This window comes from Phoenix dactylifera, chromosome 4, assembly GCF_051530095.1.
Source record: "Phoenix dactylifera cultivar Ajwa chromosome 4, Ajwa_hap1_PhDact_Kaust_v1.1, whole genome shotgun sequence".
NCBI classification, from domain to species: Eukaryota; Viridiplantae; Streptophyta; class Magnoliopsida; order Arecales; family Arecaceae; genus Phoenix; species Phoenix dactylifera.
The window spans coordinates 1987676-2002173 of NC_143193.1; the positions used below are offsets into that span (position 1 = coordinate 1987676).

The window sequence follows — 14498 nt, forward strand, 5'->3', positions numbered from 1 at the left end:
GGTGGCAAAGCAGTGCTACTACCATCTATTCAAGAGACCTTGCGTTTGTGAGCCACAATATTCCATGTTTTCATGGATTTCAGTGAAATTTAAAATTGATGAAGCTGAATTTGGAAGTTTTAGATTTAAAAATAATGATTTTGTTTCTTTATTGACAATTTTTTAAAGGTTAATAATTTAGGATATGTTTGTTTGGTTAAAAAAAATAGAGAAATGAAAGACAAGAAAGAAGTGCAAACATGAATTAGAAAAAATTCTACTCAAAGCCAAATTTTTCTTGCATGATTTCCAAAAATCTTCTAGGGATCTCATTGCACAATCGCATAGCCCACATTACAAAATAATTATTAGTAATTTCACAAAAAAAATGAAATATCTCAATTTTTCATAACGGGCATTCCCTAAATAACAACCCACCTCTCTTATTTAAGGATGCAAATGGGCTAATTCAATGTTAGATAATTTGAACAGAAGGCATAAAGGCTGTCCCCTAGAAAAACTTGCTCATCCTCAATCCAACCCCAGCTAATTTGCATTCCGCTTCACACAAATAAGATCGCAACCAAACTATTTAATTTGTACTTCCAAACTATTTATCTTGATCTAGGCATTTTAAAGGATATGCAAATTAAATTTCAATTGATATTTCTAAACTATAGATCAAACTAAAACATGATATCATACTATTTAAATTATCGGCATTACTTTTGTTTGATACTTAAGTAAAAGATATCAGATATTCATGTTTGTTAGCTTCTAATCATTTTATATATCACGGATCACTGATTTTCATTTCGATAAACCCTTCATTAATTCACCTTTATTGGCCATATGATGGAGATCCAATATCAATGAAAAAAAGCTGCTGAATTAATCTACTTTCTCTAAATTGCTTAGATACCAAAAATTATGTAACTAGGAAATCTCCCAACCTGCGCATCAAAATAGTCAAAAATGAAAAGTTCGAATAGCATGAAACAATGCATGACAAATAAGAGCCATGAAGTTCATCACAAGTGCATTCTCTTATTAGTCTTAGAGAGAGAGAATCAAGAGATGCAAGTTAATTAATAAAAAAAAAGTATACTTTCACATACTAGAACTCGACAGAAGGCCCACTTATCCAAAGCTTTATGTCCAACTTGGGGGCATGCTTGTACCAAACTGCACAAACACATGCATGCACGCATGCTTGTGCTTCAAAAAAAATAATGACATTTTGACAGACCAACTTGTGCTGTTAGATAATAATCTACGAATTTATTAGAATAAATAAGAACATAACAGAAAAAGAAAACAATTAGTACATATGGTACATATAAACAACCTTTTATATAATCTTCTATGCTACCATAAGTTAGAAGCAACAATCATAAATCTTGCTGAAGTCCTGTAAGTCAGAAAAGCGCGCCACCAGCTGCCACCATATGTGCACAGATTTGATCCCCTAAGCATTATTTTCACATAAAATGAAGATCTTGAAGGTTTCGGGACTAAATCTGATGGTGAATGACAACGAAATTCACAGGTTAATAACCTCGATGCAGATCATTTATAAGATCAGAGCACTCATAGCACTTTGGCCCACTGAAACATCTGAAGAATTTTCCGGTATCAAGCAGCAATGGGCTAAAATCAAAAATGTAATGAGACAAACTATGGTTTGATTTTCTTTCCCAGTGATCCACCAAGACAGGCCCAGTCAGGATAGGGGCATTCATAACTCCAACCAGGTCCTGAGTATTGCACGCAGCGCAGCCATAGACCCTCATCATCACCATCATAACTGCAAAATAAGTAACAATGGAGATTGACATAAGAAACTGTTAGAACAGAGAGCTAATAGAGGATGAGGGGGGCAAATACACAAATATGGAAATACTCGGAAAGCTAACATCAAAAATAGGTATGTGGATGATTATCTTGTTCATCTTGTGCATGCTGGTGAGAGGTTATCTGCTTGATTGACCAAAGATACATTTAGGAGGCCAAAGTTGTTGTCTAGTTAACATTGCAGCTGACTAACATTGGTTGTCAGTCAAAAGACAATGCCTTTGCTTTACAGGTACAAAGCTAACAGTGTAACAGGAGGTCAATTTGTTGGTTGTGGCTCCATTTTCAGTCTTGTAGCTTAATCTGTTTTGATGTCATATTCCGTTTCTACAGAAATGATTTCTAGGTAAGAAACAGTCACCTTATATTTTGTAAGAAGGAAACCTTCTGACAGCTAGAAACCTGTTTCACCGCTTGGCGACAAATTTCAGAATTTTACCCTTTTCTGTATCAGATTTTTGCATAAATACCCTTGGAAGTCTCCATTACTTTCTTACTTTTGTCAAGTCACACAGAGACACGCAAACAAATATCATGATTGTTAATACAGGTTGAGTTTGTATGACTATAAGACACATAAGACTTAGTGAAACATTCTTTATACAAGTTATTTCAGCAAAACTTGCAGTATCAATAAAATTCATCAAGAATGGGATTCGTCTTAACAATCAGAATATAACAGAAATCAGTTGAATATTTGGAAATTTCTGGGTTGTTCAGCCACTTTTATTGAGTAATAAGGAGATTACGACATCCTTGATACTAGCAAATTCATTAGGACTAAAAGTTTCAACATCCCAACAAGCACAATCATCCCTATAATTTTAGTTTACTAGAATACAGTAGTCACTTGACAAAGACTAACGTTATACATATCAACTAATCATATTCAAGTTGCAATCTTAACATACAAGGAGTCAAAATGGACCATGATTCTTGAATCTAAAAAAAATAATTTCCAATAACTATAGTATCCATTCTCTGGTTCAAAAAGAAAGATGTGGCATATTAGCCATTTCTACAAGATGCTACGAGTTTATAGCATCAATACATTCACACAAAATCTTTTTTTAAAAAAAATAAAAGAGCTCTAGCATGTAGATTTTCTCATACAGATGTCAGTCTGGTAAAAAAGTGGAGTTATTTTGTTGGTCAAAGAAACAAAAATAAGGTAGAAAGAAGGCCATATCTCATGATATTGAAGCTCTATTATGGCGTGATTTTGTTGATCAAAGAATAAAAAGGTAGAACAGGGACCATAATTCTCATGGTATAGAAGCCGTACGTGTGTCGCAATTAATAAGAACCACTAGTGTCTTACCCTTTAGGAGCCAAATTCGGACAGTTAGTACACATGGGATCAATGCTGAACTCTTCATCAGAATGTGTAGCATTATCTTTAGCATAATGATCATTATTGGATGAATCAGTCTCTGGTGGCTCATACATGTCTGAGGCAGCTCTATCAGCACTTCTTCCAGGAGAACGAGCAACATCCTCAGAGAGATATAGCATGTCATTGGCTATGGGATGGCCTGTATATTGTAGATGTACACGTATCTGCTTGATTTTGAATGTACATAAACATTACTTAGTATTTAATACAATAACTCAACAACAATGTAATTTCCAATATCTACTCTTTTTAAACAGATAACAAGAAGTGGACACACACGCATGCACTCGCACACGTGTACATACACATATTAGGATTGAAGTATTGTATCATATTGGTCCATACCATACCGGGCCGTTACCTGAGGTGCCCTTTATTAGTGGTACAGAAAAAAAAGATTCTGATATCTGTGCTGACACCAACAACTACCTTACCGTGTGTCCATTCAGAACGGAGTGGTGTGTATTGTTACCTTACTGGTATAGATACTAGTATCAAGAACTTAAAACTTGCATAAATATTGTAAGCAATTGTTAATCAAGCCACGAATATTTCTAATCTAATAGCTAGATTATACATAGGTCACATACGAAATTAGAAATAAATAATATAAAGATTAATTCATATATTAAAACATTAAAATCTAAGCTTTGTTAAACAGCAACAAGAAGACTGACATCATTTTTATGCAGCATGATGCGTATTTGTAGGTTAACTAGAGGCAGTAACCAAGAAATCATGATGCCATGTTCCAAAGTTCATAAATATTTCTCCTTTTGTAATTTGTGTGAGATTTTATATTCTTCAAATATAAACTCATGCTTCATGTATCACAAAACATCAGCTGGAGTACCTTGTAAGTCCTATACGGTGCTGAGCTAACAAAATAAATTGAATGAGGCAATTTTAGATAGTTCGAACTGAAGTACAGAAGGTCAAGTCTGAAGGAAATTTTAGATAGCAAAAGTGAAACCAGTTCTGGATATTTTTGTGATGAAGAGAAAATGACAATGTCCATGAAATTAAGAGATGTCTGTCAGCCCTGACGAAAGAAAAGGAAAGATGTGCAATCTTTAGAAAACCCATGCAGTTTTGAGTAATGTGTACATGCCAGAAGGATTCCCAATTTTTTACAATGAATAGAATTAACTTAAAATTACTAAATATTTAAGCAGCTTGTGAAACACAATGTCCTATTACCTGATGAGTACGCCCAGTGACAGGTTTGCATAAAACAACACTATAATTTCCATTGGTGCTTATCCTAGTGAACTTTGTGCATGCAGGCTTTCCTTTCAAATGTTTACCTATGCTCTGATCACCAACCTGCGTGGAGAAGTACAGGGATTATCTCTTACAAATCTGATAATGAAACTTGATGAGAGTTTCTGACATTGCATGTTTACATCAACCTAACAAAGAAAAAAGTCAGACACTAAATGATGATTATGAATACATAAAATGAACCTATAGAATTATTTTATCTAAAATATGCCAAACATGAAAGGTAATATAAGAAGGCATTTAAATTTTAGATTCAACATCAATATAGAAATGACGAGTAGAATTAATCTTAGATGCCCTCAACAAGCACAAAACTTAAGCAAGTAAATAGGCAGTCGATTGGCATAATGGCACCTCACAAGACCAAGTATAGAACATCTAAAAGCAAGTAAATCAGTGTTCATTTTTAGTTTGTCCTTTATATAGGATGCCAACCTTCCACTTTCATCTACGAATTGGGATAACATGAGCAACATCAGTTCCCAACCAGATTTAAGGAGTCTTAACTATTGAAAAGTGACAATTGTTCTGGATGTCACATACAGATATTGCTCACATAAATAGCTTCTAGATGGCAAGGATGGATTGCTGGTTAAGGTTTGTCAGTTATGTTCAGAAATAAATAACAGATGGATTATATGCGCATAATTAACAACAAAATATCAGAAATACAGATTAACTGATCTAAAAGAAGGTGAGGCAAGTAGATATATCACATAATAACAAGCACATGCATTACAATGAAGTAAAAGAGGTCCACTAACATAATAAATAAAACGTAAAATCTAACTGCCGCATAAATGCATAATGAGGAGTAAAGGCTCTTATAAATTATCTTCTCCACCTTTCTTATGAAAAATATACAGAAAACAGTACAAAACAGACACTACGAATGTTTAAGGCAAGTAAATGAATATGCATTATGGGCATGCATTTTAGACATACTAGCTGAAGACAAACTATACATGTGCAAGACAGTGTAAACAAACAAGATTGCTTGCTCCGCAGAGCTTGTCATAGTTCTAAAAGCAAATGCTCCTCCTACCTCTATGAAGTAAGCAAACATCAAAATATATGAAATGCAGTGGAAAAATAAACTAGCATACCTCCACAGAGCTCCTTCCTTCCCGTGCATTATAGTTCACATTTGCATCAACAACTTGCTGAAAAGGAAAATTTTAAGTTGTTTAAATGAGCAATTGATTATATTGTATCCATCAAGGTTGCCTTTAGTTGTGAACTGTCAGCTACTTTCAACTTCCTGAAGAAGTTTCTTTGAGAATTTCTACAAATACTATATTTCTCTCAGAATTTTAACATCCAGAAGAGAAAGGGGAAGATGATAACGGCCACACTTGCTGCGTAATCTGAACATGCTTGCTATATTATCTGAACAGCATGCATTTTGATTAAAGAGTCAACAATTCAATACACATTCTGATCAGTAGATCCTAATGGAATGAGTGTGCAAATAAAAAGAATCTATTTTCAAGTTCAAGCTTCATAAACAAAAACACATCCGCTCGGCACACAATCCTACACTAATGTATGTGCAGCCTCAACTCCAAACAAGCTGTCAGAATTCAGCAGCTTGTTGCATCTGCAGGTAGCAAGATAAATATTTCTAGAATATTAATTGATCTTTTTTGGGCTTATGCAATTATTAAGACCTCCTTATACATCATGGAGCCCTAACATGAAAGTGAAGCTTGTTGAGTTAATCATATTGTAGGATCATACAAAGAGTCTCTTATTGCAGGAGAATTGGCACATGAAAACAGCAAAGAGAGAGTTGGCCTGTTCTTTTTTTTTCAAAATTAGTATTTAGATATCCCATCCAATTGTTGTTTGTCACTGGATTGACTTCTCAACTAATTCTACCTCAGAAATTACACAAAACATGCATAGGCTTCCTCTCTGTTGATAATAATAGATGCTTGAAATAAATACCCAATGAAGCAGGTGAACATAGATTGAAACCACAGCATTATTTTTAGCCAATGATTTCATGTAATGTTAGATTAGCTGACTAAGCCTCCTATAGTTGGAGTTAAATATTAAAGATATGACAGATGATGTTACAATGTTTTAACATACAATAAAGCTGTTCTGGTTTAGACAGAACTTTCATGCAAGATTATTTTTTTTTGTTCATAAGGTGTCAAATTCTTGCATAAAACATGGAAAGGGCATCACAAGAGAAACAATCCATCACTAAATCATGCTAGCTACTAAGAGGGGCATAATATTGTATTCAAAAAGTTATTCAAAAGATAAGGTGTTCAAACGAGACCAAAAATACAAAAAGTGGCATCTAATTTTGATTTCAAAAGCATCTAAATACCTCTCCCTCAGGAAATATCCCAACAACCTTGGCAATGTATTCTTTTTGCAGCAACCCAGCCTCAATCTGCAGCAAGTGCAACTTTCCTTGGTACTAAAAGGACCAATTAACTTCCAAACAATAAAAAGAATCAAAGCATATCAAAGGCAATTTTGGAACTATAGTTATTAAGTTTAAGATACAGTTAGTAATGCTACAAAAGAAAGTTAGAAAGTAGAACTAGCTTTCGAATTTCATGCCGACAATTACTAGGATTCAAGATGGTCATGAACAATACATACACATATTAACATGTGCATGCATGCAGTTTGTAAGATTTCATTCGCACAATACACTTGACAGGCATCATATCGAGCTAGATAAGAAGACCTAAGGGGTATTTCAATGCCTGCAATGGTAATACATCAAATAGTCCCTTTATAGTTAAGAGTGGAAATAGCATAGCAGGATGAATAGAGCTTGTTCCCCCCATTGTAAAACCTTGGGGCTCTCAAATCTCTAAATTTTAGGGATCCTGAAAATCAGGTTTCAGATGGATTCCATTATATCAAAAATTATGGGCTCACAAGTGTGGCATCCTCTGACTATTATCTCTCTGATCTCTTTAAGATGGTGACAAATGCCAGACATAAGTTATCAATCCATAAGAAATCCACGCTTCCAATCAGCCCCTAGATTTGTATGGCTGCATATTCAGAACAATTTGAATAGCAGAAGGAAAACTTAATCTTCCATATTTAGTATTTATGTTTCCTTAGTACAATGCTTGCATATGAAATATCACCCATAAAAAAAAGGTCCATCATGTGTTACAAGCATGGAATAAGAACCAAGGCAGGTGAAAATTTCAAAAACAACATCTTTGTCAAAATATATGATATATGTCAAATTTAAAGAATCTAAAACCTATTTGCAGACTGTTCACATTCAGCACAATGACACTTGCAGAGGAACAAGTGGAAGCAGAAGATGAGAAAAGTTCTAAAATACAACATGTTACTTTTGTTAAATTTATGTATAAAACCACCAATACAAGTCCCAATTCTAGACGAGAAAGGTGGAGAATTTATAATAGTTATCAACCAATTCTAGAAAGAAAATCAAGCTACAAATGGATCTTATATCTTGGTTCAATAAGCATCACTCACATATTCCTGGAGGTAAAACCTTGATAAGTATTATTGACAAATAAGCATTCCTAAAGACGAACCAGATATAGAAATAAATTTATACAATTAAACCATTAAATCAATATAAATTCAAACCATTAAGTAACTGTATTCTTTTAGTCAGAAAAAGTATCATTTTCTAAAATGGGTTAGTAACTGAACCACAAATGTGGCTGGTTTGGAGTTCTGTCATACCCACAGGTTCAAATGGTCAGACAGTTGAAAAGATAATAAACAACAAAAAAAATTAAGATCCTCGATGAAAGAGAAACTAAATACATATTAAACATGAAAAGCTGAATCATAGAGAAAATTGGAGAAACCCAACTGCTTCAGGTCCAATTGAGGTTCCAGTTTAGGCAACATTTCTCAGGATGCATCAGCCTTTAGTTGTACACTCCTTTAATAAATTAAGTAAATCAATTAAAACAAATATTAAAATAGGAAGGATAGAAAGTAGATTTGTTAGAGATAATGGATAGGAAGAGGACAATTAACAAATAAATTAGTCCCAGATCAAAGGTTAAACAATAACTTGACAGTTAATATCATTTATGGTTTTCTTTGTGTACAGACACTCCTGCCCAAAACATATTTGAGATGGAGATTACATCCTTCATGAATATGATTATATAGGAGAAAATTTTGAAATGATTTCTCTAATTATAGTTATGCCATCAGCTTCTGATTGATTGCTAAAAAGTTAATCATCCAATATAGCATATAGGCAACAAACAAAGAGCACACGAGAAATAAGACCATCAATAACCTCTTTGAATTGCTTGAATATAATATCATGGTTAAATTGAAAACTGTACCTTTTTTCTCACAATATGTTATCACTGAGAAAGCAGTAGAAGTATTCATAATACCTGTTGCCTAAACTGCTCCGCTTTATCCGCATTTTTGGCAAAGATAAGAAGACCAGAAACAAGACGATCTAGTCGATGTACCGCTGTCGGAATAAGTTAATAGTCAAGGAAAAGGCTTCCTGACCTGAGCAAACAGGAAAATGGTTCAGAAGTAATAGCATTATCCACAAATGAATATACAAGTGTAGAAGAAAGATAACAACTCTATTAATAGATTGATTTAAAGTATGTGTCCAAATAAGTAGGATACGAAATAAAGGTGCCAAGCCATGTTCAGCCTGTAGAATGCCAACAACAGTGTTCTTACGATACTGGCCACATGGATGTACCTACATATAATAAGAGACAGAAATTGATATTTTAAATCACTAAAAAAAAAGAAAATTCAGAAATTTAAGTTTCTCTAATTTAAACAGAGCAAAATATGACTGAGGATCAAAACACACGAAAAAGCATCCAAGTTTTACCAAAAAAAATAATTCCCACAGTGAATGAACAGGCTTTAAAAATAAAAAAAGAAAGTAAATCAACAAAAAGGTAACCCTTCAAAGTCACAATATAACATAGCCACACAAGTTAATTGCATCCAGTGACCAAGCTACACCCTATGACATTCAAACTCAATAGTTACATATATAACGATATCAATATCTTGAAAGAACTGTCTTCCATTGTGCAAAGAACTTCACTCTTATGTAAAAGGATTTTTTATTGGGATTTTTACACAAATTCCCTTGTCATAGATACACATCCATTGTTTCTCTCTCTCTCTCTCTCTATCATGATTTGAATAGGCAGATCAATGGAGATCAATCCACAAAGATGAGGTATTGTCATAGAGACATGTCAACAACACCTTTGCAACAAAGTACCAGTATGCCTAGCAGGCAGCAACAACCACCTAGCAAAGAATGAAACGCAATACTCTGAAAGTCTAAGGTAGCTTATGTCAACCCATCACCCTAACAAGCAATCACAAACGTTAGAAGAATCCAAAAATTCAAATATCCTTTATGCCAAGTGGACTCAAACTTTTGCCCTTTATCTCAAACATCTGACTTTTTCTCCCATCTAATGAATTGGTATTTGAGATCAAATCGTTGAATCGACCACATATATATCATGTTAGCTTACAGCAGGATTTTTTACACAAACATGATATAAGCATCCCATTGAGAGTGCTTATTTGTTCAAATGCTAATGTTATCTTGTGTTAACTTAGCTCTTCTGGTGAGGATATGATTTCTGTGATCAATGATGTCTAATGAAAATGTTGAAATATATTAGATATGAACAAAAAATCCCGCATGCCTTCCATGCTATGGAATAACTAGGACATGCATAACTAACTAAATAGCAAGTATATAAGATCAGAAAACATCCCCAAATAAATTTTGTTAAAGAAGAGATGCTCAGAATGCAAATCCTATTGTAATGCAACTTCATTGCATGGACCGAAGCATTTTAATGGTAGGTAGTCCAACTGACGTACTGGAACAGATGCTGGCTTGCAAACAGTTAATACGTCAGCTTCATTCTGCAGGATCAGCACATCTTCAGTCAAGACTGGCGGTTCATGCCTAACAAATAATTTCATGTTAAAATTTTGAGTGTTATTTTCAAATCCTTGGCATGTTGGAATCAAATTTGTTATTGGATTATGAGTAAACAAGAAATACAGAAGCATCGACACAAAAAATAAATAAAACACTAAGACAAAATAATTGACGAGAGCATAAAATATGGTCTGTGATTAGAATAACTTGGGAAAACCATGAACATGGGGCACAATATCCAGCAATTTTTTCTACATAACCGCATTAACTGCAACATAAATGCATCTTTGTTATTCTAGAAACGGAAGGTCCAATTATTGCACATGATGCATACTAAGAGGCCACAGCTAAATGATTGGAAAAAAATTGCTCGGGGCCTCTTTAGCATCGCTTTTGCTTCTTATTTTTTATTTAAAAACAAAATCATATAAACTAAAATTAAAAAACATATTTGATGTTATTGTTTTTATTTTCTATTTTTCAAAATCATTTCATTGTTTCTAGAAAAAAATAAAGTAAAAAATTCTTGTTATCAATTTTTTCAAATACAGAAACTTTTGTCTTTCACCACCACCACCACCTCCTCCACTATTGCTAGCGGTGCTACCACCATCGCCGCCGTCATCTCCACTACCATCACCATCACTGCCAATATTTCCACCACCATTATTGCTTCCGTTACCACCTTCATCTCCACTATCATCACTGCCGCCACTGCCACCACATCACTTCCACCACGAAAACACGGTTACCATGGCATCTACCACACCACCACCATCATCGCCGCCGCCGCCACATTATTGGTGCCCCCCACCGCCACCACTGCAGCCTCCACTATCTTTGCCACTACGATGACCGCCTCGGCCGCCACATCATATTTATGTTTTTAAAAGTAAATGACTATACCAAACATATATATATATATATATACTTTTAAAAATTTAGAAATAAAATAGCAATAAAAATTCTATTCTTGAAAATAACAAAAATGAAATTGATGCCAAACAACACCTTATTTTTCAACTCTTTGTATTGAATGTGCCATCTCTTGAACCTTACAACCATGAATTAGGTATGTACTAAGGAATGGTGCCTTATGGAGAATATAAAAGCAAAACGATGGGAAGGTAAAGTAAATCAAATGCTGATTCGATGGGTTAATTCATATGCAATGAAGATTAAAGGCAGACTTAGTAAAACAAACCGGTGCACAAAGTGGCTTATCTTTTGTGATGACCGGACGACATATGATGCATGAACTAATTCTCCATCCACTTGGATCCTTCCAGAATTGACGGCTTTGACCTAGTGAAACCAATATTCAATTCAGATCGGATAATACGGGAATTTAAGGGAAAAGAAAGAGCAAAACATTGACAGTGGTGATGCTCTCTATGATACATGTTTGCATCCATAAAATATAAATGTCCCATTATCTGACAGTTAGACCTTAGAGAGCTTCATATGCACCTAAAAAAAATGCAATGATAATGCTTAAATTACATGGCAAACTAAAAACTTGGAACCAAGTGCAAGCAGTTTTGTTGGAAGGAAAGCAGTCGTAGGCAATTTAAAAAAATTTGGTCTTGGAGCACCGAAGGATGCAAAGGACATGAAATTCCTTCAACAACATGCCTGGGTATAATTCATATTTCCTCTCAGCACTATTATGCATTTCTTTTAATTAGACGCTTCTTAATATTCTTTTCTTTCTTTCAAGCAAACCAATCTACAGATTGTGCCAATATTTAGTCAGAGATCTATCAAATTTTTTACATCTGAAAGCAGAACTTCTTTACATGTCTTTTACCCTATTAAAAATTATTTTCACACAAATCATAACTTAAATGTCTGGCTGCAGATAGCATAAAAATTTAATCTTTCCTACTCAGGCGCGTCGAAGATAAAATAAATAAATAAATTTTTAGTACTGAGTGTAACTTGGAAGACTAAATACTGAGAGGGAATTTACAAAAACATGAATCTATTATTACTAGACAGAAGCATCAAATCTCAAAAAGATCGAATCTTTAGTGGTGGATGTATGTCGGACGACTACATACTGCAGAGGGAGAAGGAAAAGGGATGGAGGGATTCATACGTAGTAGTCTCGAGGTCGTCCCTTGAACTCCTCGGTGAAGAGATCGACGATGGTTTTGCCCGCCCATCTGTTCTTCACCTACAAGCATTAAGACGGTTTTCGACATCAAATCCACCGGAGATTTCAGTGGGAGTTGGAATAAGAGGCGACGGGGAGGTGAACCGCTGGAAGAGGGACGGAGGTAAGGGGGATGGAATCATTCATTACGTGGGAGATGAACTCGAAGTGGTAGGGCCTCACGAACCGCCTCCCTGCGGGGACGAATTTGATCAATGGTGCGTGAGAGAGATCTAAGGTTTTTTGTTTTTGGCGCAGAGAGACTTAGGGTTTAGGGTTTTACCGTTGCGGATGATGTAGTCATGGGGCTCCGGTGGGTTTGCCGGGGTTTGCCACACGATCTCCATTCTCTCTCGATCGTCCTTGGTCTCCCGACACTAAGGATAGAGTAGGATTTTTATCGATACGAAATATTTCGTTTAAGATTTATTAAAACGTCAAGATCTATTATGTTACGTGGGAGCACGACAATCTCCGCCCGCCCATGCCCAAGTCCTCCTCAGCCCTACCGAATCCAAGCACGGATTATCCGCAGTGCAGCTCATACACTGTAAAGTACTGTACATCTATGGATGATTGTTATTTTTTTTTTTGGTGAAATAGATGATTGTTATTTAGAGATGGATAACCATCAAACAAAATAATTCATAGTGCATATACGATACATGTTGTTTGATAATTGTCCATCTTCTAATAGCGATCATCCAAGAATATGCAGCATTTTGCAGTAAGGCCCATGCTGCGATGCTTTCTATTTTAGATATGAACAATGTAGCTGTTCATTTCCGAGATAGATGATGTGGCGACTATATGATGATGCACAGCTCTCTGCGATACAAAGTATCCTATAGTGAGAAGCCTATATCATATTAAGCTGGCTCTAATACCACTTATCATGAACCTACAACCTAAAAGCTTAAACTATTGAGTGAACGACTGGCCTAAGCACATAAATCTACATAGCACTTCTTTTATCAGCTGGTGTGGAAACTTCTCTTTGTGAAATTTTGAGTTAGTGAAACTTTTCAAAAATATGGACTCTTTAAAATGGAGTTAAATGCTAGGGTAGAGTTGAAGCTATACTTTTGATGGTATTACCTCTTGCCACTTGAACAAAAAATCGAGGGTTTGATTTTGGTTGAAGTCGTCCTGAGGAATGGGATGGGTTGCTGTTTGGAGTGAAAACGAATAACGATAGAAAAATAAGAATTAGCTCGCAAGATATTAGGAAAAAAAAAACTCCTCACATTAAAAATTATGGATATTATATTCTTAATACATATATTAACTTTTTATAAATTTATTCAACATATAATATTTCTAAAATATTTAATTTTTTATAATTGATGAATTATTATATATTTGATTTTGTAGGATGGGAAACTCTAGAAATTCCAGCTCAAGGAGAGCTTTCTCCAGGATTCCTGGGAGACCAATAATACTGGAGTATAGAGTCCTTTCATATGGAAGTAGTTTAAAACTTTTAAACAAGAAAATTACTTAAAGTTATCCCAGGAATTGAAAATTGGAAAATATAACTGCTTTTATGTAATATTAGGATGGAAAATAATTAAGGGTTTTGTTAGATTTCCAAAGTACCAACTAGCTAGGTTGGTAAATTTTTCTTATGTAACAATACAAGAATGTTGAGTTTGATTTGGCACTTGTTACAATCTTTGACTAGGCTTTTACCCATCACAATTCTTTAAAAATATTAATAATTTTTCTTTCAAAGAGTTCTTATTAGTGTTGTTGGCAAAAACATTTGTCATTAAGGATTGGGCACCAAGGTTGTAGGTTTGAATCCCACCCCTGTCTCAATTTTGGATGGATTTTTTCCCATCCTAATCCTTCAAGGAAAAAAGCTACACAAAGCATAGTGATAT

At 34.7% G+C, this 14498-nt stretch overlaps 1 protein-coding gene across 2 annotated transcripts; it reads right to left on the minus strand.

Moving 5' to 3' along the window:
- Positions 1–1238: 1238 nt before the first annotated feature.
- On the minus strand, positions 1239–13113 carry LOC103708104 (Pseudouridine synthase family protein). Of its 2 annotated transcripts, XM_026805028.4 has the most exons (13): positions 13069–13113; positions 12896–12989; positions 12763–12806; positions 12556–12633; positions 11659–11759; positions 10391–10478; positions 9149–9227; positions 8899–8981; positions 6858–6923; positions 5620–5676; positions 4430–4555; positions 3155–3393; positions 1239–1786 (listed from the first exon to the last, which is right to left on the minus strand). In XM_026805028.4, the coding sequence occupies exons 1-13, from the start codon at positions 13096–13098 to the stop codon at positions 1657–1659; spliced, it is 1215 nt and encodes a 404-aa protein (XP_026660829.4). In that variant the 5' UTR covers positions 13099–13113; the 3' UTR covers positions 1239–1656. The 2 variants fall into 2 exon arrangements, with proteins under 2 accessions (XP_026660829.4, XP_038989341.3); XM_039133413.3 differs by lacking the exons at positions 12763–12806; positions 13069–13113 and having other exon boundaries at positions 12896–13016.
- Positions 13114–14498: the final 1385 nt, after the last annotated feature.